The sequence below is a fragment of the Rhinichthys klamathensis genome, unplaced genomic scaffold, assembly GCF_029890125.1.
Source record: "Rhinichthys klamathensis goyatoka isolate OS25496 unplaced genomic scaffold, OSU_Roscu_1.1 h1tg000262l_1, whole genome shotgun sequence".
Lineage (NCBI taxonomy): Eukaryota > Metazoa > Chordata > Actinopteri > Cypriniformes > Leuciscidae > Rhinichthys > Rhinichthys klamathensis.
The window spans coordinates 419,645-447,500 of record NW_026606783.1 but is presented as its reverse complement, the minus strand read 5'-3'; the positions used below and the strand labels follow the sequence as shown (position 1 = coordinate 447,500).

The window sequence follows — 27,856 nt, the reverse complement described above, 5'->3', positions numbered from 1 at the left end:
GGCCCCAGAGAAAAAGGCGGCATTTTCTTCACACACGTCAAACAAGGCAGTGAAAACTGCCTTGGTATCCATCACTAAAGGGGATCGGATGCGTTGAGGACACAAGAATTACTTCAAATTGGCACACACACTGAAATACTTTTAAAGCCAATAAAGAGTGATTAAGCTCAGGACAAAAGCCGAGCATTTGTGTAGACTGTGGTTATAAAAAGCGCTATAAGCATTTTATAGATCAATCTACTGGAAATGACTCAGCCAAAGTACTTCACTTCAGAAAAGCATTTTCTTCATCAGTACTTTTTCATGTTTCCAGTACAAGATCCAAACATCCTTAAAACAAGAATAAATGTGCGAAAGAAACGAAATTGCATAATATATTATGAGCATATTCTAGACTAGAGCACACTATTGTTCAAAGTTTGGGATCCGTAAGATTTATTTTTTTAAAGAAATTAACACTTTTATTCTTCTTTTTTTTTAACCTTTATTTAGATAGCGCTTTTTACATTACAGATTGTTTTCTAATTTTTTTAAAAGCAGCTTTACAGTGATAACAGGAAAATAATGCAACAAAGTTTTTTTTTTGTCTGTACAACAGATCTAGAAGAAATAGTCCAGTGTCATAGTCCAGCTTAAGTAAGTTCAGTGATGGTTCATTTCTGTTGTAAAAAAGTTATTCATTTAGTTCATTTATCTATAAATCCACTCTGGAGAAAACAGTGTTGTCATCTTCCAGCTCAGTTCAGTTCTCAAATAATGGTATCAATACAGGCAGATCAATAATATTGTTGAATATTAAGTGTGCTCAACTAAGCAAGCCAAAAGCTTGACAGTGACAAGGAACCAAATCTCCATTTTATTCAGCAAAATGATAAGGTTAAATGGCCTGAGATGGTTGTTGTTGTGTGTGTTGTGTGTGTGTGTGTGTGGTGTGTGTGAGTGTGAGTGTGAGTGTGAGTGTGAGTGTGAGTGTGAGTGTGAGTGTGAGTGTGAGTGTAGTTGAGTGTGAGAGAGAGAGAGAGAGAGAGAGATTTGTTTTCATTGTATTGGTGTATTGTGGTAGGTGGTTTTAACATTTGTGTTGTATAGTGTGTGTTTTTGTTTTTTATTGCTGGTGTGGTGAAAGAGAAATGGTTGACAAAAGTTGTATTGTATTGAACATTAATTAATTTGCATTGGTAAAGCAATAAACATTGCAACAAAAAAATCAATTTCAAAGAAATGCTGTTCTTTTAAACTTTCTATTTATTAAAGAATCCTGAGAAACTGTTTTCAATATTGATAATGATAAAATGATCAAGTGACACTGACGAATGGAGTAATGGCTGCTTAAAATTAAGCTTTGCCATCAAAGGAATACATTACATTTTAAAATATATTCAAAAAGAAAAGATTATTTTTAAAGTGTAATAATATTTCACAATATCACTGTTTTACAGTATTTTTTATCAAATAAATGCAGCCATGGTGAGCATCAAAAACATTATAAAATGTACCAACTCTAAGCTTTGAACGGCAGTGTATTTTCTTTTTTAAGTATAAACATCAATACATTTTTTACTGTAGATTTTTTCTTAAAAAAGAAAATACACTGCCGTTTAAAAGCTTAAAGTATAAACATCAATACATTTTTTACTGTAGATTTTTTCTTTAAAAAAAAATTGTAATAGGAATAAAGCAAAAACAAATTTAAGCAATTTTTAAGTACATTTATTGTTTTAGGATGTTAAAGCTGCAGTCCGCAGTTTTTCCTCTTTGTCGCCATCTCTGTTCGAAATCGGAAATTGCAGTTATTCGCAGAATTATCAATTTACATGAGTTGTGCCTCGGCACGACACTGCGCGGATGAATCCAATGTTTTGAGGAGAATGTGCGGCTGTCAGTCACCGCGCCGATGAGGATACTGGCATTCAGAATTACAGATTATTCTTTTTGGAAGTATGACCAACATAATAATTTTCACCAGAAAATGTCATCTGAACAAGTAAGTAACATCCACTTTTGTTCTGGTTCTGACATTGCGGTAAATCCGCTGATTAAATCTAACAATCGCTTATCATATCACGTAAAACCGTACAAATTATACTTTGTTCTGAAATTGTTTAATGTTAACAACGTCAGCATTGCGTGACTACATGTAATGTCCTTCCGATATGTATCCTTTTTTTGCAGTCTCTTTTTTTCTGTAGCCACTCCGAAGTTCCGAACGAAGTCTTTTGCATTCTACAGCGGGTGAATCTCTAGTTGTCACTGGTGATTGTCGTTTGAACCTTTCTGGATCCGCCATTAAATTGATAAGTTTAATTATATCAAGTGCTTGTGAGAAAAGGCTATAAATCTTCACCTCCAACATCCTCACACGCAATATAGCCTATACTAGCCGAGACTCCTTCTTTATGTGTACAGATGTGACATAATGACGCAAAGACATGCTCGAATCTCCCGCTGAAATCCACCAGTACCACTGGAATTAAAAACATTATTACAAGCTTACCGCTTTGAATCGAGCTAAGGCAAGCAGAGAGTTTTGACACTGGCTGGTTATGTATTTTCTCAAATATGTATTTTGGATAATTTAATTTTTAACCCAAAAAAGCTACGGACTGCAGCTTTCAAATGTTTTTACTGTTAAATAAGACAGAATAATGTTATTAAAAATAATCTCACGGACTAGTGTCTATGAAAACATACTTAGCTTATAGGTCCTACCACTATCACACATACAATACAAACATATTCAAAAAGACACTATTTCAAACATATTACAAGATACTGACAACTAAGAAAACTACTGTTGCTTGTTTTCTCAAAAGGAAAATAAGAAACAGTAAGAACAGCAAGCTACAGGAGACAGAAGCTGTGGACAAGATCACATGACATAATACCAAGTAACCAGTGACGGAGGGCCATCAGCCAGCCACTGTTTACACTCATGCACATCTGATCAAGATTGACATGCCAGATACAGAGACAATACAGGTGACTAGGTCAATACAGGTGACTAGGTCAATACAGGTGACTAGGTCAATCTGTTGCGCTCAGCGACCTGACAACCGAGAGAATCACAAGCAACTTCACAAGGCATTGCCAGGAATAGCAGAACCATAAACAAACCTTCAGCTTTTTATGATTTAATTAAAAAACCACAAATGGCAAGCAAATACATCCAGCACAATCTTTTTTTTTTTTTTTTTTAAAGATTAAAGATCATACATAATCATTTACATAATCCAAAATAGGGCATTGCTCCACAACTAAGGGGCAAACTTACAGAAGTTTGTATTAGTTTACATTGTGGATGCAAGATTTTTTTTACAAACAGCAAAAATGATTTGGGCTTTGATGTCTGAAACCAAAGTGCTTACTTTGTAAACGCAAAAAGAGTTTAGACAATATTTTTCTTATGCATTACATGTCAGTGTTATTTAGAGCTAAATTCCCAAGATATCCTCTTATCTGCTGAACATATGGGTTTAAACAGCCCCTGGCCCTTTCCTTTCTGCCCTTTACCCCAGATAACCCCACCCATCACACGTCCAGTCATTCTCTTCTCTGACTTTCCAAACTCGCCCTTTTTCAACTGACAAACTACCCATGTTGCCTCTCTAAACTGGCAGTGATATCTTCCCTTCATTGGCAAAAACAAACAATACATCTTCCTCTCTTGAAAAGAATTGTCCTCTCTTCTCTCCCATTTCTGTACCCTGTCCTTATTCTAAAGGCTGTATCCAGACCTGAAAGATTAGTGTCCTAATCTGCATGGGAAACCAAGCATGTTACTGTGTCACTGCTCAAACTGCTTCCATTGAGATATAATCAAACAACTATCGTAAAACTAGTTTGGCTCATGTAGTAATGACTTTCACAGCTGTGATTGGGGTTCAGTTCAGAAGCTAGTAGAGCACTGACTAAATGATCCTCATGCCCATAGATTATCTACATTTTTCATTATGGAAACATGTGCAACAAGAGAACCTACCACCCAATCACTTTACTCAATGAAAGACTTCCCAGAACCGGTTTAACACAGCAAAACACACACACATACACCTGAAAACACTCTACAGTTTGGCTCTTGACCCATTTATGAAGGAAAAAGGCTGACAAATCTATAAAAACTCTATTCACTTTAGAGGAATGTTGCAGGTTTAATATATGAGTTAAGCTCAATTGCAACAGTAAATAGTTTAAATTGATCTAATTTGTAAAACAAACAACAAAAACAGTCATTAGAAATCCCCTAACAATGGAAGTCTAAGGGCAATATGGGGTGTGTTGCCCTCATATAATTTCGTTGTTAGCTTGTAACTGCCACCACACTGTTTTATTAAAAATTGCTTAAGGTAAAGAGTGACACTGTGAAAATGTAGTAGTTTCATTCTACAAAGCTATAAATACATGTCACTCCATTAAGACTAATAACATAACTTTAATTGAAAAGTTTGGGGTCAGTAAGATGTTTTTGAAAGTAGTCTAATTTTCAGCATTATTACTCCAGTCTTCAGTGTCACATGATCCTTTAGAAATCATTCTAATATGCTGATTTGCTTCAAGAAACATTTATTATTATCAATGTTGAAACAGTTGTGCTGCTTATTATTTTTATGGAAACCTGATACATTTTTTTTTTCACGATTCTCTGATGAAAGAACTGCATTTATTTGACATATAAATCTTTTGTAACATCATAAATGCACTTCTGATCAATGAAACACATCCTAGCTGAATAAAGTATTAATTTCTTTTGAAAAATCCTGTAATGGCTGCAGATATCTGAAAATTGAGTATATTTGCTACTAGGGACACTCAAGTGGTTGCAGTGGTAAGAAACAGTTAGACTAGTCGGTTGCAAAATTTCTGTAACGTTAATTAAATTAGTCGTCGTGCACATCCCTATTTGCTACTGTTGGCTAAATTCTGTTGTTGGACAGAAGATGGTAAGTAGAACATTTATCAATCAACACTATTCATTCCAATTAGTACCACAATCCCAATGGATCAATAAATTAAAGCACAAAGAAAGAAAACAGCTGCATCCAGAAAAACAAAGCCTAGCCAATGGTGTCTACTCAGAATGAGAGTACTTCTCAATTCATCCAAACATATACAGCCAAAGCCTGGCCTAGCAAGCTATATGCCAAACTACTGCAAGGACACCTGCTTTTTAAGTGACACTGCGCTAAAATACATGAATACAATTTACCCATAAAGCATACAACACAACTCACAGCTGAGGAGCAACAAGACACTTGTAAGGGATACAAGGGAGCAAAGCGGAGCTTAAGTGTGAGAATCTGCAACCTAAAAAAACACACACACAAAAAACACACAGGGACTTATCCCTGGAGAATCTGAACGTTACCCTCTTCTGAACTCATGCTGGAGTCCTTGTGCGTCCTGTCCCCTCAATACCAGCACAGCCATGGAGCCAGGAAAATAGAGACATGGGAAGGGGGAGGTAAACAAAAGGGGAAGACAGTAAGATAGAGTGTTTCGATTGGACGCATGCAATCGCCCTCCCCTGCCACCTGTTCGTCCCCTCAGATCACGACATGACATTCTGTCCACTTTCTATTTCATCCCCTCTTCTTTTCTGCAAACTCCTCCTTCCTTTATTCTCATTCCTCTCATTCCCTGGAGAGAACAGCTTTGTTATTTTCTCCCATACCAACTGTCCCTGTTATGGTGCTTTTCACCCAATGTACAATGAAAACAAATTTCTCTCTCTCTCTCTCTCTCTCTCTCTCTCTCTCTCTAGGGACACTCAAGTGGTTGCAGTGGTAAGAAACAGTTAGACTAGTCGGTTGCAAAATTTCTGTAACGTTAATTAAATTAGTCGTCGTGCACATCCCTATTTGCTACCTTTGCAGCCTCTCTCTCTCTCTCTCTCTCTCTCTCTCTCTCTCTCTCTCTCTCTCTCTCTCTCTCTCTCTCTCTCTCTCTCTCTCTCTCTCTCTCATCTCTCTCTCTCTCATCTCTCTCTCTCTCTCTCTCTCTCTCTCTCTCTCTCTCTCTCTCTCTCTCTCTCTCTCTCTCTCTCTCTCTCTCTCTCTCTCTCCTCTCTCTCTCTCTCTCTCTCTCTCTCTCTCTCTCTCTCTCTCTCTCTCTACACACACACACACACACACACACACACACACACACACAACCTTTGTATCTATTGGTTGTATCAGCAGGGGGTGGACACTGGCCAGTGACCTTCACCCTAACTGTCTGGACGATCCAAATCTGACACAAACAATGACCTCTGAAAATGTTCTTTTGTGTTTTTTTTTGGTCATTGCTACAACAAAAGTTGTGGGTTACATACCGACTTCAATTATGTGATTTGGCAATAGTTGTATTACATCATATGGCGAAACAGTAATATGCATGCGTCACTGAATAAAACATTAATTACTAAAAAGTATTTCTGACCAACTAAAAAGCTACACAGTAAACAATGTTGGCATTTAATTAGATTTTAAGTTTAATTAGATTAGCCTACATTTAATAACTCGCTGATACCAATACAGATAACTATTAGCCGAAACAGCAAACTATTTTTATGTTATAAAAATAATAAATAATAAAACACTAAAATTAAATTTAAAGACATCAATGCTACAAGTGAATTTAGCCATCACAATGCATTTTAACTGAAGAAAACTGGATTCATACCAAAAATTCATTGGACTGAGTTATTAAAAAAAATAATTTGTGTTTTTAAAGTTAGTATCTGTTATTGTAAGATAAAAGCAAAGGAAATCAAAATGTAAAATTAAAAATTTTCTAATATGATACTGCTACATCATGCATCCCTATCAATTACATTTTTCCTAGCAAACTCAAAAACTGAATAAACAATATGGAATATTATTCCTTAGAATATATTAACTGTCTAATGAACTCATGAATGCATTTCAATACACCAAGTTTAATGGCATGGCAGCAATAACACAAGGGAGTATGTTAAAGACCCAATCTTATAGATATCAATTCTTAAGGGGAAATTAATTCTTTATACAATTTCAAAGGGAAAACGGTTTGTTGGAATTAAAAGAAAAAAGCTCCACAGAAAATAGCTTGGGATGACGTTCTCTATCTGTTGAATAATGTCTGACCTAGATAGAAATGAGAAGTACATTTAAATGCTACACATAAAAATAGAAGCATACTTTTGATATAAATAGTAGACAATTAGAAATTTACCTAATTATTGTTTAAAATATAGGCTACAATACACATACAACAAATTTGTGTCACATCGCTCATGTAAATGTCTGCACTATTTTAGTTATAAAAGTACATTAGTGGAGATTAGTTTCTTGCAAATCTGAATTTTTCTGATTTTTTTTATGGTACAAGTAAGCTTATTTTTACCATAAGCTACAAAAGGCTCTCACAGTTAACTTGCATTTCCCATCCTCATGGGTCGAGGACCACACATTTCTACTAAGAATATTTGTGGTAGGGACATTAAGACAAGAACCAAAGTAAACTGACCATATCTGAACTTTCTCTTTTTATTCTACATGCACCAAGAACCACATCCTTTATTCATTTTCATTTGGCTAGCCGTAAGAAATAATGGAAGGATCGAAGCTGACCTTTGTCCCAGATTATTTAGTAAATCATCTCAACAGGAAAAGAAAACAATGCATGCTGGCCCTGACATCAGTGAAGAGTTTCCTCTCACTCTGGTCCAAACACGACAACAGCCAGTGACACAACTTACTTATACCGAACATACATAATGTGAACAGCCTGATATGTGATATATGAATGTACAAGACTACAAATGTACAAGACTACAAATATTTTCACTGTTCTTCTGCACATCTGAGAACTCAGTTAAAATGGCTGAGTGTCTGTGTTTAGATGGCAAATCCTCACACTGATCCTCTGGGCAAGACAGGGTCTATAGTGAAAACCTGAAACCAAACAGCCAATGACGCTCTGCCGTTGCAACACAGAGAACATGGGAACTCCTTGCACCATTTCAATAATAGAGTGGTAAATAAAAGGTTATTTGAAAGCCCACAGTGTTTTTTGAAAACAGTCAAAACAGTTGCCCTTAATTGAGGTCAAACCATATCTTCACAACAATCTTAAAGTGAAAATGTTTAAGAACATCTAGGCTACACTTAATATATAGGCTACACTGTCATTATAAGCTTAAATCCACAGTCTCGACCATTCATGAGTCAAGCATATCCTGATGAACTACTACAGCAAAGTTAAGGCAAATACTCACAGGTCATTCAAACGTATATTCTCTCCTGTCTAAGAACAGTGGAAGCACAGTTAACATCAATCTATTACAATGTAATCAATTTACGTGGAAATGTCATCAATGCATACACTACACTAGCTAACTTACAGTTTTACAGTTAGCGTAGACGATGTAACGTTAGCCTATTCCATTAAGTTACACAACATGGTTCAAACGTAATTAAAACCTATTGGTTTAGAGCTACAGCCTCTTGAGAGATTTCAAAATGACTGGTTACATATTAGTAAGAAAATACCAGTACTCATTACTGTACACAACGAGCGTCGGGTTTTAATCTTCTTTTTGACATTTCTGGAACTATCTAACAGGGAGCGCGGATGTCATTTACAAGCGACAGCTTCCCCCCTCCCCCTTAAAAGCGGTTATGTTTATTAAAAGAGAATATACCTATTGGAACTTCTTTGTGCTTTGACGAGCGCCTCCTGTTTACTGTTTTTTCAAGAACACCGCTCCCAGACTTCTTTGAAGACGCCATCTTCCTCAAACACAAATCATTACCTCCCACCTCTGTTGTGTCTGGATATACCTTACAGTCGGCCACGCCCACATTCAAATCTATAGCCAATAACGCGTCCGAGAATACTCAAAGCACCTATCACATAGTTCTTACTTCCTAGTACCGCCCATCATGCTGCCCATTTTTAGACAAGTGACGTTCCTACAACATGTGTCACGTCAAAATAAAATAAATAAGTAAATTAATAAATAAACATAGGTTTCTCTCTCCCAGTTAGTCTACTGTATTACTATTTAATTGTCACTTTGAGTATCCAGTGGAGTCGTTCTTTTTTAATAATAATCATTTATTTTTCTATATTATTATTATTATATTAATCTTCATTAGGATACCCTTAAAATGTGACATAGGCCTATAACAAAATCCACACAAAGCAACACAATGTTTTATACAATTTATTCAAATCATTAGCAGATATGTTTGATTTACCACTGAAAGACACAAACAAGCTTATCTTCAAACTATTAGATGATGCAAAGACATATTGACAGCAGCCTCATGAAATGCTGAATTTACCAATTAGCAATTAATCACAAATAATACAAAGAGTTCACCCTTCCGTCTATTCAAATGGACCATTTGGTCCCTTTCCCTGTTTCTTCAGATCCAGCTAGGGCTTCTCTAACTGAATGTCTTCTCCACAGATGGCCACATCCTGATAAGGGCCTTGCTGATTGGAGCGTTGAATTTGATGGTAAGCTGAGTTGCAGTCATCCAGGTTTAGACCCTATGGATGGATATGTGAATAATTTCATAAATAAGCAGCGTTAGTAATAAGAAAAAGTGAACAAACTCCATTGCACACCTGCAGGTGATAGGTGCGTCGGATAAAAGGACCAAACAAGTTAGTCGTTTTCACAGATAAGGAACTCCCGCACACTATCGTTACTTGCAATTTAAAATGAATGTTTATTCACACACAACGTTTCGGTCCCTGATGAAGGTCGTGTGACCGAAACGTTGTGTTTGAATAAACATTCATTTTAAATTGCAAGTAACGATAGTGTGCGGGAGTTCCTTCCTTATTATCAGTAATAAGAAAAAGAAAATGTAGTGGAAATGGACATACCTCATAGATATTCTCCTCCTCCCGTCCTTTCTTCTTGTTCAGTTCATTCAACGTCTTTGACTAGAGAAAAAAAAAGTTGCACACCTTTGATCTTCATGGAATCACTTTATTTGTTTGTTTACTGTTGTGTGTGGTGCAGATTTAATATCAACATTTAATATGTTGAAAAAAACATTAAATCAACATATCTGACCTTACAGAGCAGCATAGTGCCAGGGACCAAAACACACAGCAGCAGCAACACCCCTTCTGCTGTAATGATGCTGTTCTTCACACTCTCACTGAGGTCCAAGGTCTTCTGCAAAGGTTCTAATAAAAAAGAATGTCTTAACCCATGACATTTTTTTAGGAATGACAAGAGCACTTCAATGCAAGTAGATCAACCTGACCATGGACCATTGTCTTGAGAAGATTTCAGGGAAAAATTCAACTGAAAAAAAAAAGAGCTGACACGTTTACTTCATCTGACAATAAATCTTGTCTGTGTACATGTAAGGAGAGTTACAGTAAGTAACACAAACTTAGCATGAATGAGTAGAATTTGGGTTTATGTCATTGAATGGGCTATTTGTGTTTGCCTAACTCAGCCAATTAAATGATTTGTGGGGATTATTGCACAATGCAGCCTCTTAGAGAGCTTGAGTACTTGCATTGTTAAGTTTGTGACTTGCATATCATATTTATGTAATGAAGAATAAATAGTGGGCCTACAACAAATTATGTGCAATATTACATTGCAATGCATAATCTTAAATTATATACAGTACAGTATGTATTATACACTATTGTTCAAAATTTGAGGGCAGTACACTTTAAGATATTAGTACTTTTATTCAGCAAGGATGCACTCAATTCATCACAAGCGACTTTTACATTGTTACACAAAAAATTTAGTTCAAATAAAAGTTATTTTGAACCTCCCTGAAAAGAATTCTGAAATAAATGTATCACTGTTTCCACAAAAATATTAAGAAGCACAACATTGATAATAATAAATGTTCTTGAGCACCAGATCATCATATTAGATAGATTTCTGAAGGAATCGTGCGACACTGAAGACTGGAGTAATGAAGCAGAAAATTCAACGTTTCATCACTGGAATAAATTATATTTGAAAACATATTCAAAACAATGATTTTAAATTGCAACAATTTCACAATATTACTGTTTTACTGTATTTTGGGTCAAATAAATGCAGCCTTGCTGAGCATAAGAGACTATGGAGAAATCTTACTGATCCCAAACGTTTGAACGCTTGTGTATATTAAAATAGAAAGCAGCCATTTTAAATTATAATATTATTTCTCAATCAAACTTTTTTTTTACTACAGGTAGGATAATAATGGGATCTTTGTAAGAATGAGACTTCTTTCAAAAACATTAAAAACATCCTACATTTACTAAACTTTTCACCAGTAGTGTTATTAGCTGAAATGGTTTGTGTGATGATTACAAGAAAAAAAATTGAGTAAACTTTAACATATAACTATGATCTGACTCACTGTACGCTTGAAGGAAGGTACCATGGGTAAAGGCGTGAAGTGAGCCAAGATTCAATTTACACTGGTAAAGGCCGGTATCATTGAGTTGGAGGCTCTTGAAAACCAGCGAATGGCATTTGACTCCATTGGTTTCATCCATTGGCATGGGTGTCACATTCTCGGACTGATTTACTAATCTGGGCAGTGTGGTGCCATTGATGGTTTGAACATTCATGATCCAGATGACGCCGGGGCTCTCCTTCCAACGGTAGCAGCAGCGGACTGTAGCTTTATGGTCGACGGCCACACGCTGAAACGGCTCATCCGCCTCCAGTTTCAGCTCTTCTTCTTCTACTTTAGCGTTGGCAACAGCTTATGCAAAGGACAATAAACCAAAAATCCACATGACAGTAGTTAAATATTATATGGTCTAATTGAGGGTGGAAGACACCAGAAAAAGCAGTGTTTAAAACAGTCAGTGACTTGTCCACAGTGGGGATTTCTTTAAGATACGGTCATAAGTGATTAAAAACTTCTTATATCAAAGCAGCTTAATATGGGCTACAGCTTTACTCCCCCAGCGGGCATTCACTTCAGTCCACATGATATCAGCATGTTTAAATCTATTAACTAAACCGTACACTTCCCACCCACATAATGCTTTATAGACAAGACTTAGATTCATACAGTCAAAAGCTACACAATACAGTGTAAAATTAAATTAGACCTTTAAAATTGAAAGTCACACTGAAAAAAAGTGGGAAAAAACCCCTACACACTGCTAGTAATAAGATACAAATTGTAACAGCTGCTCTGAGAGGAAATCAGCTTCACTGAAGCAGAACGCAGATGTGCAGATGGAAATGTTGTGTACTTTGTTATTTTGTAGAAGATAAAAAAAGTTTCATAATCAATTTAAAATGGTATGCTGCCTAAAAACTGTAGATTTAGATTACAATCAGTTGCTCAAAGAAAGCCCAGATTACTTTAGAACCAGTTAAGTTATAATGAGTGCTGAAAAAAATATTAACATTCCACATTAAAATCAACGCTACATAAACACATTAGATGCATGTTAAACACCCACCTGCCCAGAAACACAACAAAATGACCAGTCCGAACTCCATTTTCTCCAATAAACCAGACAAACTGAAGAAACCTACTGCTGCTCGCAAGTTAATTTACTGTCTGAGTGTTTGTCTCCCTTTCCTGTATCATCTACACCCACCCATTCTTCTATTTCAGTTTGTGGTACACACACACACACACACACACGCACACGCACACGCACACGCACACGCACACGCACACGCACACGCACACACACACACGCTTTCTTGGATAATGGGGTAATCTGTTAATATAAAGCGAATGCTTCAGAAATTGAGGACAATAAAATCTCGTAGTTTTTGATCATTTATTTAAAAAAAGAAAGAAAAGAAAATTATAATAAAAAAAAAAAACGTACCTACATTGTTCTTAAGTAACTTACATATAAAATCAAAGCCCAAATACACAGAATAGTCCTTGCATAATCAATTATATAGACAGACAGCAATGGAATGCCTGTATCAAGTGGACTCCTGTACACAGAATTACATAAAAGAAAGTCATAGACTCAGAAGTTTTAAAAGACCTAACGAAGAGCACTCAGTACTAAGCACTCAGCCATTTTAAAGAACAAGGGGTTTGCATTTAAAACTGAAAATCGCTAAATGAAGAGAGGGCATGTCAACAAACCCAATTTTGCACAAGGCACCCTATAAATAGATGTAAACATACAGATATATCACTATATATGCGTATATGTGACAGATACACATGAAAAGTTTAAGGGATAAGAGAGAAATGACCCAGTCTTACCCATTATAAAGAGTTCATAGGGATACCAAAGGTTCAGTCTGAAAATGACTTGAGTTTAAAATGTTTAAATTGTGGGAAATTCCACATGGCTCCTGCCATAAAAGTGAAGCCTTTTATAGTTAGTATGGTCAATGATGTACTTTGTGTCTCTCTCAGTCCCTTAATTATAATAGGCAATGCATAGTACTGTAATTACATCGTTTTCAAAGAAAATCAAGACAACAGAATCGAAGAGAATGAATGAATCACCCATTCAAGCAATCGCGAATGAAAAAATTGCGCAAAAGGACTGTAGGAAAGTAAAGTGGGTAGAACAGATGTCACACCATGATAGTTTCATTACCAAACTTTAAGCATTATCATTTGCTACTTCTAAAAGGGAGAAAAAGAAAGAAAAAGTTATGATTGATGTGTACTAGAAACAACACTGCTGGCCAATAAGCAAGACTTCTGGTAATCCACCTTGTACATAAGTCTTACAGTACGTCTTTTGACTGTTATGAAGGTAAACCGCTAAGGAAAGCGAGGGAAATGGAAACAAGGCCTTACATATATCAGAATAGACAACACAATTACAACTTAAATGTGAATATAAATCACACTATGTAACAAATAAGGTAAAATTGGTCGGGGGCAGAAAAACCTGTTGCAGTGATCATGAATACATGAAAATAATTCCAGTACTGGTGTGAAAACCTACTGTTTGTGTCCCCGTCTCTGAACACTGAGATATAACACTTTTAAGCCCCTGCAATTGCCTGATCCTCTGTGGTCTGATTTACTAGTAAGATATGAGAGCAGGAGAGAACAAGCCGGTCCCTAAAGCTGAAAAACATGGACTGATAATGAAATCCAGGATACTCCCCTATAATTGATACAGCAACACGTTTACAAGCAAATCCATCCTCTTCACCATTTTGTGGGTTGATCCAGCAGCTAAGGCGACCACTCATAGTTTGGAAAGGGGTGGGAGACTAGACCCCCCTTTAAACTCAGTAAGTCATTCCAATTTACAGCTGACCTCCCTATGCAAAACAAAGATGTTTTTTTTATATCTAAACTTTGTTCCGCTATCATCTCTTTGGTCCTGCTTATAGAAACATATAGAAAACAATGAAATGAAATAAAGTTATATTTTTTTGCAAACCAAGACTATATATCCATTGCATCCAACTTGTAACTAAATGTAGAACATTTAAACCTGAAATAAACGAAATGGCTGAAGCCTGTAACAGCCACACCACATGAAGAATTTGCATAGAGGCTCACAAATCGGCAATGTGTGATGATTATCATCAGTTCTGTGTAGAATTACCACAGTACTCTTTGCAACACCCTGGTCAAAGAATGTTATATATTGTGCATGCTTCATATGTTATAACACCGAAGTGGGGATGTACCTACAAGCTGGTCTGTATCATGCATAAGTTACATTCAAACTTCTACGTCATATTATGCATATTTCCTCAAACCCTGATGACGTCTCTCAACATCAAACCTTTGCCACGTCAAATCTTGCATCTCTCAACATCAGAACTTGCCTGGACTTAGGCAAGACTTAACTTAAAGCAAGCCCAGCGTCCCCAAACCTCCTCTTTACCTCCTCTTTATGTATCGATATCTCCTACTTAGCATTTCTTTTCTCATTCATATAGCAATAACATAACTTCTGGTAACAAAAACAAAATAAAACAGGGTTTTCTATGCTTTTACTCTCCATTTTACAACAGTTTGGCCAATGCATGTTACAAAAGACTCAATACTCTGCATTTATCCATTTCAATATCTGTAATTTTTTTTAAAATGCATGTAATGGTGTATGGTAATAAATATTAAGATGAGCGAACATGATCTTTAAAAAAATGGCAAAAAGAAATATGAAAGGGCACATTATCTGTTTAAATTAACTTTGAAAACCTGACTGAACTACAGTCTGAGCATTAGGCTTCATATGCATCAGACTGCATTCACTATACTTTCCTATGAATATAGATAGCCTTTTGGTACTAAATTACTTTTGACATGCTTAGACAGGTTAATCTTTGTGTGTGCGTGCATGTTATAATGCTTCCACATGCACACTTAGCGTTTCGCTCTGATATCTCTCTAGGTGTTGCACATTTCTTTGGCATTTTTTGGAAAGACTTTCTCTCACACCTCTCAACAGAAACACATACACACTCATTCATGCTCAATGATCACTATAATTTCTCAACACCCACTTCATTTCATTTCTCAGTGGTATGGAAACTGCTGGAGGCCTGCTGTCAATCTTCTGAAAGAACAGTTGAGAAGAGAGATGAGATAGAGCAGGAACATTCAGGCAGCATTAGTCAATCAGCGAGTTCCCAGGAAGCAAGTCCCAAGTCCAGCACATACAGTGATCTGAGGACAAAAAGGACAGACGATAGAAACCGAGTTGCTATACTTACAAAAAACAGAATGGCACTATATAAAAATAAAGATTACAGTATTGTATTTAGTATGTGGTTGTACCTTTTAACAGCATGTTGTGATGTTTCTCAGTGGAAATGGCCAGCCTGAAGTGAATATTTAGCAAGAGCTTCTTGCAACTTATAATGGTCCTCCTCAACAGCCTGGGAACAAATAGAACAACAGAGATACATATTAGGAAGGACTACTCTCTCAGCTTCCCCTCACTCGGATGGAGCCCTATTACTCCTCTCTTCCTCTTCAAAAACTGAAGAGCTGACAGTTCGATTTCACAAATGCAATTGATTCCTCCTCACCTGCAGTCTCTTCAGATGCTCCTCGAGAGCCTGCAGTCTCCTCTGCACCTCCTCCATGCGTTCCTGAGAAAGCACAAGAGGAGCGCTGATCCCTCTTTCCCCTTCTCCTTTATTCCCTCCATCTCCCCCAGCCTCTTCTCCTTCAGTTCTTCCTTCTGTGCTGGATTCCTCCACTTAGAGGGGAAAAAAGGCATCAGGAATTTCAAAATGTATCAGAAGAAACACCCCTAAATTCTATATCCATTCGTATACATCGTTCTATATACATCACATACATGCATACATACACAAATATATATATATATATATATATATTTGTGTATGTATGCATGTATATATATATATACACACACACATATATAAATTTTTTTTAACATACATTTTTAGTTAGTGCATTAACTAATGGGACCTTATTATATGCGTATATCTATGTATATATGAAGAACTCCGATGCAAAAGCCTCTAAAAGCCACCTCTGTCAAAAATGAGATAATAATATTGAGTGAATGCTCTCCGCACATAGTATATACGTTCATCAAATACTTTCACATCAAATTCATTAAATCCCAGCTTTAGCCCATTCAGAAATGCCGGTCCCCTTGGTAGAAACCTCTACAAAGGAGCCTGATAAAAATGTTAATATTAAACAAAAACTTTAGATGGACTTAGAGGCTTTTGCATCTGAAGTCTTCATATACTTAATAAATACATATATAAGATTATTGTATTTATAAACATTACACACACACATAATAATAATAATCTTATACAGCAACATTTTTTTACTAGGATTTATCACAGACCTGAATGAGGTTTGGTTAGGAGGGATCACAGCTGTACTTGATGATTAAGTGTAAGGCTGAACCTCTTCAGCTTAAAACCTAAAGCAATATGTGTGCAGTACCTGACGACTGAACTCCATCTGCCTCCTGGCTTTCAGGTGCCGTCCCTCCATTTTCCCCAAGAGTCTGAGAATCATCTGACAGGCTAATACTCCCAACCAGTAGCCTCTTCAAATACATGACTGCGAGAGGAATACAAGCATGAAGATCAAGTATGGAATAAAATTGTAGGGGTGCAATGCAGTCTGTTAGAATTGTATAAAATTTCATAAATACTGACCTTCTTCCAAAGCACCATTAGCGGACTTCTCTGGAGGGGTGTGGCTGTGGGTGAGCAGGTCAAAGCCATTGGCCGCTAGGTAGTCTATGAGTGGAGGATCAGTTTCTCTACCCTTTTCATCAGTAAGACCGTCTTTAAATCGCCCTATGGTGAAATAAAACACACAGTCACAATAAAATACCACAGTAAAATTACATGGATAGGCTTAATATCCAAGTTTCCAAGAGCCAAAAATCTCACCAATACTGCGACTTTTCAACAGGTCTCCTCCGTTCTCAGTGGGGCTAAGAGGAGGATTAAAACTGGAGAAGAGAAATGGAAAGAGCTTTGATGACTGAAGCTGGCTTAGAGTAGGCTAGGGGTGGGACCCCATTCTAAAAGGATGCTTGTATTCTTTTATGGGGCCTTGCCATTTGCCAAAAAAAACATCAACAACAACAACAGCAAACACACTCACGAGTTATATGCAGGTCCAATGGCGCTGTTGGGTGTGCTGCCACCTCTATGTCTATCCAGCGGTTTCCCACCCCTCTTCTTCAACTCGTCAACAGTATTTTTGATCGCCTCTGTCCAACTGGAGCATTAAACAGACTGAGTGTCAGATCAAATTACATGCTTTGGATCTCAATTTATCAAAAGCAAAATTTCATATAATCTGCTTGTCAGTCATTTATGTAAACGTTCCATATAAATGGCTTTATATGGTTCACATACTCACTTTTTCCTCTCCCCTACGGTCTGAGCCACTAGTTCATAGATCTGTGCTCCGCTATCCCAGGTGAAGATGACATAGAGGGCCTTCGGGTCTGATGGAAAGAACGAAAGTAACTGCATATCAAACTTATGTTCTTCAGAATATAACAAACTTGGAAGAATTGCCTTGTATTTTGAGGCTTAAAAAGGATCTATCACTAACATATGGTGAGAAATGGATGAATGGGTGAGTCCTATAATGTAAACAATATTCAATGACGGTATGTATGTAAAGCTACAGTGCTTAGCATAAGTTCCCTTGGCCTTTGGAATTAAAATAGCCCCACATCATCACATACCCTTCACCATACCTAGAAATTGGCATCAGGAGATAGGTCTTCCATAAGATCATCTCTCAATGCAAATCAAACCAGCTATTAGGCTAATTGAAATAAAAACAATACAACGACCTGTTTATCAACTTTGATTTTGGTATTGCTCTTTCTGATTTGTTAGCTTGCTTTTGTAAGTATCCCAGGTGTACATGATGATATTATTTTATAAATATATATATATATATATATATATTAGTGCTGTCAAATGATTAAAATATTTAATCGCGATTAATTGCATAAATGTCACAGTTAAATCGCGATTAATCGCAATTAATCGCACATTTTTATCTATTCTAAATGTTTCTTGATTTCTTTTTGTCCCATTATTTTTTCTCATTTTAATGCTCTTATCAACATGGAAAAGTGGATCGGCTTGCTTTGTGCAAATGTTTTTTTTATTGAAAACAACATTGACAATACTGTGTTCAATTTCACACTAACATTCTCACTTGGAGCAAATAATCTCTCACACAATGTAACACTGTCTATCAATAAAAGGGTGAAAGAAATACTGACAGGTCCTGATATTGATGAGGGAGGCGGAGAATGCGCATCAGCTGTGTGTGTGTGTGTGCTTGGCCATCAAGTGGTGTTTCAAAAGAATTAAATTCCTCTTCTTTATTTTAATTATAAATGTATATCTCCTTTCCATTTTTTTTTCTTTCTTTCTTTTTCTTGTTTCTAATATGTGATTCGAATGTTCTTTAATTTCATCTTTAATGCTCTTCATATCTTATGATGATTTGTAATAATTTAGAACAGTATATGTGAAACATTTAAATCTACTGTATTATGTCATATAATAAAAAGAAAAAAAAGAAAAGTGGTGTTTCAGACTGGACGTGCTGCGATGATGATAGCTCAGTTCACAACGACAAAACACACAGATCACTTTGGTCTTGTCAATGGAACCATTTGGCAACTTTTTAAAAGTAAACTTTCCATTCAGAATCTTATTGACATCCATTTCGGCGTCTCGCGCTTGTCATCCACTCAAAACGTAACGTTAACCAACTATTTGGCCGGCTCGCAAGCCCAAACGAGAGTGTGCGGCGTCGTGCCTGTTGTTTTGTTTCCGGTCTAGCTACATCCGCTTGCGCTTTGATCGACGAAGCAATAAAACGTCCTCGCGCAGCGCAAGCCATTGAAATGAATGGGTTTCATAGCGCCGCGCCGCGCATGGCGCGTCCTGTTGCAAAAAGCATGTGAAAAGAAACTACAAAGTTTGCTAGGCCAAAAAGACCGTTAATCGCGCGATAAAAAAATTAACGCCGTTAAAATGGGTTTGCGTTAACGCCGTTAATAACGCGTTTAACTGACAGCCCCTAATATATATATATATATATATATATATATATATATATATATATGTGTGTGTGTGTATGCATATACATATATATACATATATATATATATATATATATATATATATATATATTAGGGCTGCACGATTTGGGGAAAATGTCATATTGCGATTATCGAGGTCAATATTGCGATATGCGATTGTGATATAATAAACAAACGGTTTCATGAGTCAACTTGCTTGGTTCTAAAGAAAAATGCACACACAGATTAGTGATAATTCTGAAATGTGTATTTCTCAAACTAGCAACAACAACTAAATGATTGATAAGACCCATAATGATCAATAAGCCATTGATGTCTGGATAATAATTTATTTAATTTTAATTTAAGTGAACTTCAAATAATCCTCACATAAACCCATAATAAATGTCATATTTACCTGTGCTCTTCCTGTCTAACAGGTAGGACATAATACAGAAATTGAATAAAGTTATCAAACAGTCTGCGCTGCATAAATTATAAATTATATGGACTAAAATCCTATTTAAAGCTACACAAGTTCTTTGGTCAAGAGCAGTGGGTGTTTTTCTCTGTTTCCTTTGATTAACTTTACTGACAGAAAGCATTATTGGATGCTGGCCCTTTAAGAGTTGCTGACAGAGACGCGGATCTCACACGCGCATTATTCTCTCACAACTCTTTGCGACCATCATAAGACTGCTCTTATGTTATGAAGACACTCGACAAATGATATTTTGGCATAATTGTGTGTGTGTTATTGTTCGTTCACTTCAAGCGGAAGGAGAACTGTATTCTGGCGCGCGATCTGTGCATGCGCATTATACTGGCGCGCGTCTTTCAGTCAGGACATTCACAGGCAGCGCGCTCTTTTGACTTGTCTCACTGGTTTAAAGCATTCGCATGAATAAGAGCGGGATCATGTAACACTAGCCAAAGGATGACAAAAAATAACAGATGCTGCGTTAATTTGTTTATTTCATATAAAATCGCAGTATTTTGCGTCATATAATCGCATAGGCTTGACATCGCGATTACGATATGATTAATCGTGCAGCACTAATATATATATAATATTAGTATGGAGTTTGATATTTTGGCCTTATCGGTTCCTAAAGTTAAAATCCGTTTTTCATTGCCATTAAAGCATTCAATCATTTTTTTAAATCTTTATTGTTTCATTCTAAAGTCTTTTTACTTTCATCTTGCGTCCTTTACCCTAGGCAGGGCATAACAACTATATAAAACATTTTTTTGAAAATCAATAATAAAAATTAGGTGAAAAAGAAAGAAAACAACAAGCTAACTTACTGAAACTCATTAAAAACTCTCACTCACCAGTGGCCACTTCTCTGAGGAAAACAGACTCCAGTTTGATGATTGGACTCAGCATCAGTTTGCCTTCTTGAGCAGCGATGTTGCTTTTGCTCTGACATTTCAAAACCATCTTATCATCCTGCTTCTGAAGCAAGACCAGCAGGTCTGACAGCAACACACAGTGCACATCTGCAAATACACCAAAAATAGAGTGAGTAACAAGCCCGGTTCTTGATTACAGACTGATGACACTAAAAACTATCACATTTTTTCAATTGGCAAGATTACCAATCGCTTTCTCCTTGGTCACCCTCCATGTCAGAGATCCTTCATACAGCATCTTTCTGGTGGTCAGATCAATGTTCTGATGAATAGAGAAAAGAGTGGATATCATACCAGTCTGAGAGTGCCTTCATTAGTAACGGAACTGATACATATGTCAAGATATTTCTCACCTTGTACTCACTGTAAAGGTCATTACTGGGTTTCAATCCTGAGGTGTCCAGTCGGCGCTGGTAGTCTTTCAAAATCTGAGTTTAAAGAAGAGTGGATATTAAAAATTATGAATCAAGCTTAAACTATCCATATAGGGTGGGCGGTATGACTAAAATATTTGATCACAGTATGAGCAATTTTATATCACACTAAATACATACATCACAACATGCTGGAATGTAGTAATGCCTGTATAATGCCAAACCACACAGCCTTAAGGTGATGACACACAGGGCAACTTTTTGAGCAATGTTGCTGGGCAATGTTGCCGTCAACGGGCAACCAGATGAGAGACAGGGCCCACGACCGATCTAAATTATCCAGATAGAAATTTATTGCCCATTTTCAATGGGAAAGTGCCCAAGCAACAATCGCTCGGCAAGATTGCCCAGCAACATTGCTCAAAAAGTTGCCCTGTGTATCATCACCTTTAGTAGACCCTGTTTTTTTTAAGAACTTGTACTGAATGTTCTAACCAGCAGGTTCTCCATGAGTTTGACTTCTTCATTGACGTGGTTAAGGACCTTGCGGCAGGATTCAGCTGCTTGGTTAATGTTCTCTTTTTCTGCTTCATCCACTGTGAGAAATGGACATTGGCTATAAACTTTACATTTTTTTGTCTAATATATTGCAGTATTGTTAGTGCTGTCAAACAGTAACTGATGTAATTACATGATATGCTGATTAAGCAATCAAATTAAGGATAATTAATTGCATATACTGTCAATTGCTGAGAAAAATCCCAAAGGACAAGATTTTATGACATTACAATATTGGAGGCAGCAATATTTGCACAAAAGTTTAACTATAAATAAAGTATGAATAGATATGAAACACACACCTGTGTCCTTTGCAATATTGGCCAGCAGAAGAGGGTACTTGGTTAGTCTTTGCATCTCTATGGGAATGATATCCTTCAGCTGTAGCCTCCGACACTGTGGCTTACTCTCTGCGTCCTACAACACAAACACAAAAGATTCCATTTCCCAAAAGACATTTTGAGATAGAATAGAATAAAATAGAATTTCCCATTCTGGGGAAATTCGTCTTGGACTACAATAGCTATGTTCCCATCCAAAGTTGCAAATTTAACTTATGCGCAAAATTGGAATATCATATCACATAAAAAATTTGCGCATAAAGCACAGTTTGCATCCAGTGAACAGAAGAGAACAAAATTGTCACTTCCTGATAAATGGCCGCAAAATATCCCTAAGAAAAATAGAAGTTCCTGCAGTAGGAGAAGCCACTGTATTTAAACATTTCGTATATAATAAATTACTTGCGACCTCAGAGCACACAGTCGTGTAAGGCAGTTCTGGCAGGTAATTATACCGGATCACTTTGACAAGGGACTTTGCTCAGGCATTTCAGAATGACTAGAACAACATTTCAGATGCTGTGCAATGAGATTGGTCAGCTGGTTAGTCTAGTTATGCTGTCCCATTGCAAATGTCTTTTTTGATGCACATTGAGGAATTTATTCTGTAAATGCGTTTCCATTGCAGTTTATGCGCATGTCTTCTCATCGGATCAAAAGTTTATCTGACTCAATTGAGCGCATACATTTTACATGTGCATTTTTTAGAATGTATGCGCATTTTGGCGTTTCCATCCAGCGTTTTTTTATGTGAATGATGAAAATGCTCATAAAAATAGGTGGATGGAAACAACTAATGACTACGAAGCCAAGTCTCCAGAAAAAGTCAAGTTAACGCTTTTACCTGGACAACAGTGTTTTAAGTGTAAACGTACCAGTATGAAAAGATTAAAACGAGGGTCCTTCTTCTGTCTGCTCTTTATCAGCTCCAGAGCCCAGGTCTGGTAGCTACAGAAGCGTGCGGTAAGCTTCTGAAACCATTCTCCTTCTGATCCACTGAACTACAGAGATAAAAGACATGTCTGCTTGTATAACAGCTAATATACATTCAAGCATTCAACATGAATGCTGAATGACCCAGTGTTAAAGAAAACAAGGAAAAACTAGCGTTTAGCACACTCTAAGCCACTTACCCTGTTGAGAAGTGGCGTGCTTATGATTTTGACAATGTAATCATCTTCCTCACGCAGTTTTTTCAGGTTCTCATAAAAAGCATCTAAAAAAAAAGAAGAATTTTAGCTATATCAAGTCTGTTGTGACTATTTATGTATGACTTGATTGGCAATCAAAATATTTTATAACCATGCAGATTTCAGTGTATTAATGCATTTGAGGTAGTTACGTACAGTGCATCTCTATGATCTCATCCAGGCTGGGGAAGATGGTGGCCAGCTCAGTTATGCTCATAATCTCTTCCCTCTCCAGTGGTCGAGAAAACACAGTTTGCAATACGCTCAGCATACGAACATGAGCGTGCTCTGTCGCAAACAGCTCTGAGAGACAGAAAGAAAAACATGTTCATCATTGCACCTTGCTACATAGCAGATCCAACAAAACATTAAGGCCTTTTCTATAATTTTTTTTCAATGTTCTTGCATTTATTACCATTGATGACCTCTTGTCTTTTGATTTCCTTCTTGCTCAGTTTTTTCAGGTTCTCACTGGGAGCAAGTTCCCTCCAGTTGGGCGGGTCCAGCTCGAGCTCTAGGAGGCGGGGCTCCATTTCCTCCTGCTGAGGGAAGGGGCCAAAAGCAGGACCAGTGAAGGGGCCATCGGTCAACAATCCACCTTCCACACTGTGAGAGACAAATAAAAGGAACAAAGTGAAAAGGGATACATACATGTTAAGCATTGTGAAAATATTTAAAGGGTTAGCTCACCCAAAAATTCTGTCATTAATTACTCACCCTCATGTCGTTCCGAACCCGTAAGACGCCCGTTACTCTTCGGAATACAAATGAAGATCTTTAATTAAATCTGAGAGATTTCATTCCCTCCATTGACAGCTACGCAACTACCACTTTGACACTTCAAAAAGTTCATGAAGAAATCGTAAAACCTAATCCATAAGAATTGAGCGGTTTAGTCCAAATTTTCTGAGGAGACTTGATTGCTTTATGTGATGAACAGATTGAATTTAGGCTTTTATTCACATTTAAACATTGATCAGCGAACATAAACAGAAGCTCAACCGAACCTGCTTGACGTGCAAAAACAAACCTCATTGGTTCTTGCGGAAGCTCAAACGTGCTGCGTAACACAAGAATGAACCTCATTGGTTGCTGCGTAACACACAAGAATGAACCTCATTGGTTGCTGCGTAACACATGAGAATGAACCTCATTGGTTCTCGCACGTCAAGCGAACATGCTTAAGGCTTGCGTTTACCACAACTGATGTGTGAGTTGATGAATGTTTATGTGAATAAAAGCCTAAATTCAATCTGTTCATCACATAAAGCGATCGAGTCTCTTCAGAAAATTTGGACTAAACCGCTAAATTAATATGGATTAGTTTTACGATCGCTTTATGAACTTTTTGAAGCGTCAAAACAGTAGTTGCGTAGCTGTCAACGGAGGGACAGAAATCTCTCAGATTTCTTTAAAAAGATCTTCATTTGTGTTGACATGAGAGTGAGTAAAATAATGAACGAATTTTCATTTTTGGGTGAACTATCCATTTAAGGTAGTGATGATCACAATCTCTGAACTCAGTATGAGTTACTGAGAAGCCTTTTGTGCTGCTGTCTCCTGTGGACGGTGTGTATATGAGTGTGCGTGACAATTAGTCTTTGCCTTACGGGACTGAATGCTGTGGGGAGGGTGAGAGGGGATGGGAAGTGGAAGTTGACTGCAGGTCCACGTCGCTACGGGAGCGAGACTGCTTGGCCCGGGTAGAGCCACCACGGCGAGAGTGACGGCGCTCCACACATAGACTCTCGCTACGCCGCACGTTCCTGAACACCCAAGAGAGGGTGGGAGGTTGAAGAGAAGAGGAGGATGAGGAAGGAAAGAAAAGGGAACAAAGGAAAAAAAGAAAAAAGGAAAAGGTAGAGAAGCAAAAGGAAATAGAAGGGAAGGAAACGATAGGTAAGGAAAAAGGAAATGAACGAAAAGGAAAAGAAAGAGGAGGGTGAAAGGAAAGGAAAAAGAAAGATATAGGAAAGGAAGGGAAAGCAAAGGAAAAGAAAGAAAAGGAAGAGGAAGAAAAGAAAGGTACAGAAAGGGAAAAGTAAGATGTAAGGGAACAGGAATGAACAAGGAGGATGAAAAAGACAAGAAAAGGAAAATGAAGAATAAGAGGGGGGAAAGAAAGGATAGGAAAAGAGTGGAAAGGGAAGGGGTAATGAAGTCGCAGAAATGTTTTAGTGAAATGTTTGGAAAACAAAAACAAACAACACAAAAAAACAGTGGAAGGGACAGACAGATGTCAGTGAGGTAAGACACCACAGATAACATGAACAGATGATAGAAGCAGAAAATGAATAAATGATTCAGAGAGTGAAATGTGAAGACAACTGATGTTAAAACCACTATACTATATAACATGTTATTAACTAGTTCATCAAGGAGATTCATTCAGCCCCAACAGTCTAAACCCTTCTAGAATCCACATTAGAAAAACATCTCCATTTCTTTCTAAACGTATCATACACAGCATCACAATGCATTTGAACACCTAAAACACTTTTGGCAAGTAATTGGGTTCCACTTGTGCAAAGCATTCCAAAAAAGCAGATACTTCTGGCCTGAATCCCTAAAGCCCAAAAACCAGAGAAGAACCATACTTAGCCATGCAGTGAGTGTCTGTGTGAGTCTGTAAGTGAATCTAAAGCATAAAAAAACCATGCCACTCATTTTCCAAAATTTCTACGATATAAATTATAACACGTAATGTGATCTGTGTTTGGTAAGAGCATGTGTGGATCAGTAGCAGCTTGAGGCTGGCAGAAAATCCCAGAGACATTCGCGCAGACCCACCTTGTCTTCCTTCTGTAAAAACATAGGACAACGAACAGTTAACAGCACAACTGACAACAAACCGTTTTTCAACATACACCAAACCAAAACTTCCGACTATAAACCAACTAACCTTGAAGAAAATCGAATCTGACGGCCAACAACAAAGCGAGACAACAACAGATAAAAGCAACAAACAATGCTTCCACATGAAGGACAGTTGCACGAGCAAAATAAAAATGCACAGCTAATTCAGTTATGCTAGTTTTATGCCATATACTACAAACAATAAGTAAAGCAGATACATTATGTTGAGTTTAGGTTAAAAATCTGATGACCTGAAGGTTCAAATCCCTCAAGTAACTATCGCCATTGTACCATACCGCATAACACCAGGTTGCTCCTGCTAAATTTTCCCGGTCAAACGTGCACCAAAAGTCACTTCGGATGACAGCTTCTGCCAAATAACAACCTTCTAACTACAGAACCAAAAACATAACTCTCCAAATAGTTGAGTGGTCGTAATATTTGCCCAAATCTCACAATCTGCTTATTTTGATAGCTTTGTGCCTTAGCGCGACATTGCAGGACACAGCGTTGGATGGCTGCGAAGGAAGACTGCGGGACGCTTACAAAAACTGAAAGCTTACAAAAATGACTCGCATAGCAGTACACCATGTGGGACGAGGAAGAAACAGACAACAAGAAACAAAAAAAAGGAGGCAACAAAATGCAGAGAAAAAAGTGAGGAGTGGGGAAAAAAGGGTGTTAGGATAGGAGGGGAAAGGGAGGGAGGTGGTATGCGCAGTAAGGGATCATCTTGGTCTTTGCTGTCCACAAGGAGGGTAGCGTATATTGCGGGCAGCAGCAGGAGCAGTAGCACAGGAGGGACACAGCACGCTCCCCAGGACAAAGCAGACAGGGAGTTTTACCACTCTCCCTTAATTATATAGTAGACGGTAAAACTGTAACTACTTCTGCACAGTTATAAAAGTATGCTAACAGTTTGTTTAGTTATTTCATTGTGAGTTTTGCATTTTTTATGTGTTGTCTCTATATACTCTCCTCATTCTTTTTCCAGCTTTCTTACCTGCCACTGTCCTGACTGTCCTCTGGAGGGATGTCAATGACAGAGAGAGGTTCACAGATGGTGAGACCCCCACCAATGCTGACAGGAGATGCATCACCCCCCTCTGAGACTGGTTTGGGGTCTGACCGATTGTTATTGACACCTATACAAGGAAACAGTAGGGGGTCATTCAATAATATTAACGTCCAGGTTTTTTGTTTTACCTTATCGTTAACTAAAACTATTAACATTTGTAACATGTTTGATATACTAAACGAAAATTCGAAATTAACTAACTAAAGTTGAAGCACTAAAACAAACTGGAAATAAACAAAAGAAAAATAAAACCTAAATAGTATCAAAAAAATATAAAACAGACAAAAGCACATAACAAAATGACCAAAAAATGAACTTAAATTTAAAATTAGTGCTGACAATCGATTAAAAAATTAACTAGATTAAATCACACATTTTTTCTGCGATAAATCGCGATCAATCGCAATTAAAAACACTTATGTTTTTATACGTTTTATAATGTAATTAAATATTTGTTAAATGGCATCTTTTTATGAATAAAGGCTACTGATGTCTCAATGAAAATGATTTAAACAATTATAGCCATTCAACATTACAGTGTAATTGAATGCA

General features: G+C 37.2%; 3 protein-coding genes across 7 annotated transcripts in view; all 3 read right to left on the bottom strand.

Annotated features, from left to right (window-relative positions):
• The window catches only part of lipeb (lipase, hormone-sensitive b), a 32,057-nt gene extending 23,243 nt beyond the window's left edge, over positions 1-8,814 (bottom strand). The window contains 2 exon segments of the mRNA XM_056267717.1: positions 1-74; positions 8,663-8,814. The exon segment at positions 1-74 is cut by the window's left edge and continues 62 nt beyond it. Of these exon segments, the coding sequence (XP_056123692.1) occupies positions 1-74; positions 8,663-8,750 (162 nt within the window). The 5' untranslated portion in view covers positions 8,751-8,814.
• Positions 8,815-9,374: 560 nt separating this feature from the next.
• cd79a (CD79a molecule, immunoglobulin-associated alpha) lies at positions 9,375-12,602 on the bottom strand. Its single transcript, XM_056267792.1, has 5 exons — positions 12,430-12,602; positions 11,364-11,714; positions 10,055-10,170; positions 9,862-9,921; positions 9,375-9,519 (listed from the first exon to the last, which is right to left on the bottom strand). The coding sequence occupies exons 1-5, from the start codon at positions 12,467-12,469 to the stop codon at positions 9,403-9,405; spliced, it is 684 nt and encodes a 227-aa protein (XP_056123767.1). The 5' UTR covers positions 12,470-12,602; the 3' UTR covers positions 9,375-9,402.
• Positions 12,603-14,968: 2,366 nt separating this feature from the next.
• arhgef1b (Rho guanine nucleotide exchange factor (GEF) 1b) overlaps positions 14,969-27,856 on the bottom strand; it is a 47,240-nt gene continuing 34,352 nt past the window's right edge. For 3 of the 5 annotated variants that reach the window (XM_056267818.1, XM_056267820.1, XM_056267822.1), the window contains 20 exons: positions 27,230-27,371; positions 26,161-26,172; positions 24,981-25,136; positions 23,786-23,976; positions 23,527-23,673; positions 23,314-23,396; positions 23,056-23,181; positions 22,142-22,256; positions 21,777-21,877; positions 21,261-21,335; positions 21,094-21,169; positions 20,827-20,994; positions 17,796-17,883; positions 17,535-17,651; positions 17,318-17,379; positions 17,078-17,221; positions 16,860-16,979; positions 15,956-16,128; positions 15,702-15,802; positions 14,969-15,590 (listed from right to left, as the gene is read on the bottom strand). In XM_056267818.1, coding sequence (XP_056123793.1) covers positions 15,728-15,802; positions 15,956-16,128; positions 16,860-16,979; positions 17,078-17,221; positions 17,318-17,379; positions 17,535-17,651; positions 17,796-17,883; positions 20,827-20,994; positions 21,094-21,169; positions 21,261-21,335; positions 21,777-21,877; positions 22,142-22,256; positions 23,056-23,181; positions 23,314-23,396; positions 23,527-23,673; positions 23,786-23,976; positions 24,981-25,136; positions 26,161-26,172; positions 27,230-27,371 — 2,171 coding nt within the window. In that variant the 3' untranslated portion in view covers positions 14,969-15,590; positions 15,702-15,727. The remainder of the gene's footprint in view (positions 15,591-15,701; positions 15,803-15,955; positions 16,129-16,859; positions 16,980-17,077; positions 17,222-17,317; positions 17,380-17,534; positions 17,652-17,795; positions 17,884-20,826; positions 20,995-21,093; positions 21,170-21,260; positions 21,336-21,776; positions 21,878-22,141; positions 22,257-23,055; positions 23,182-23,313; positions 23,397-23,526; positions 23,674-23,785; positions 23,977-24,980; positions 25,137-26,160; positions 26,173-27,229; positions 27,372-27,856) is intronic. The other 2 variants (XM_056267819.1, XM_056267821.1) reach the window with 2 other exon arrangements.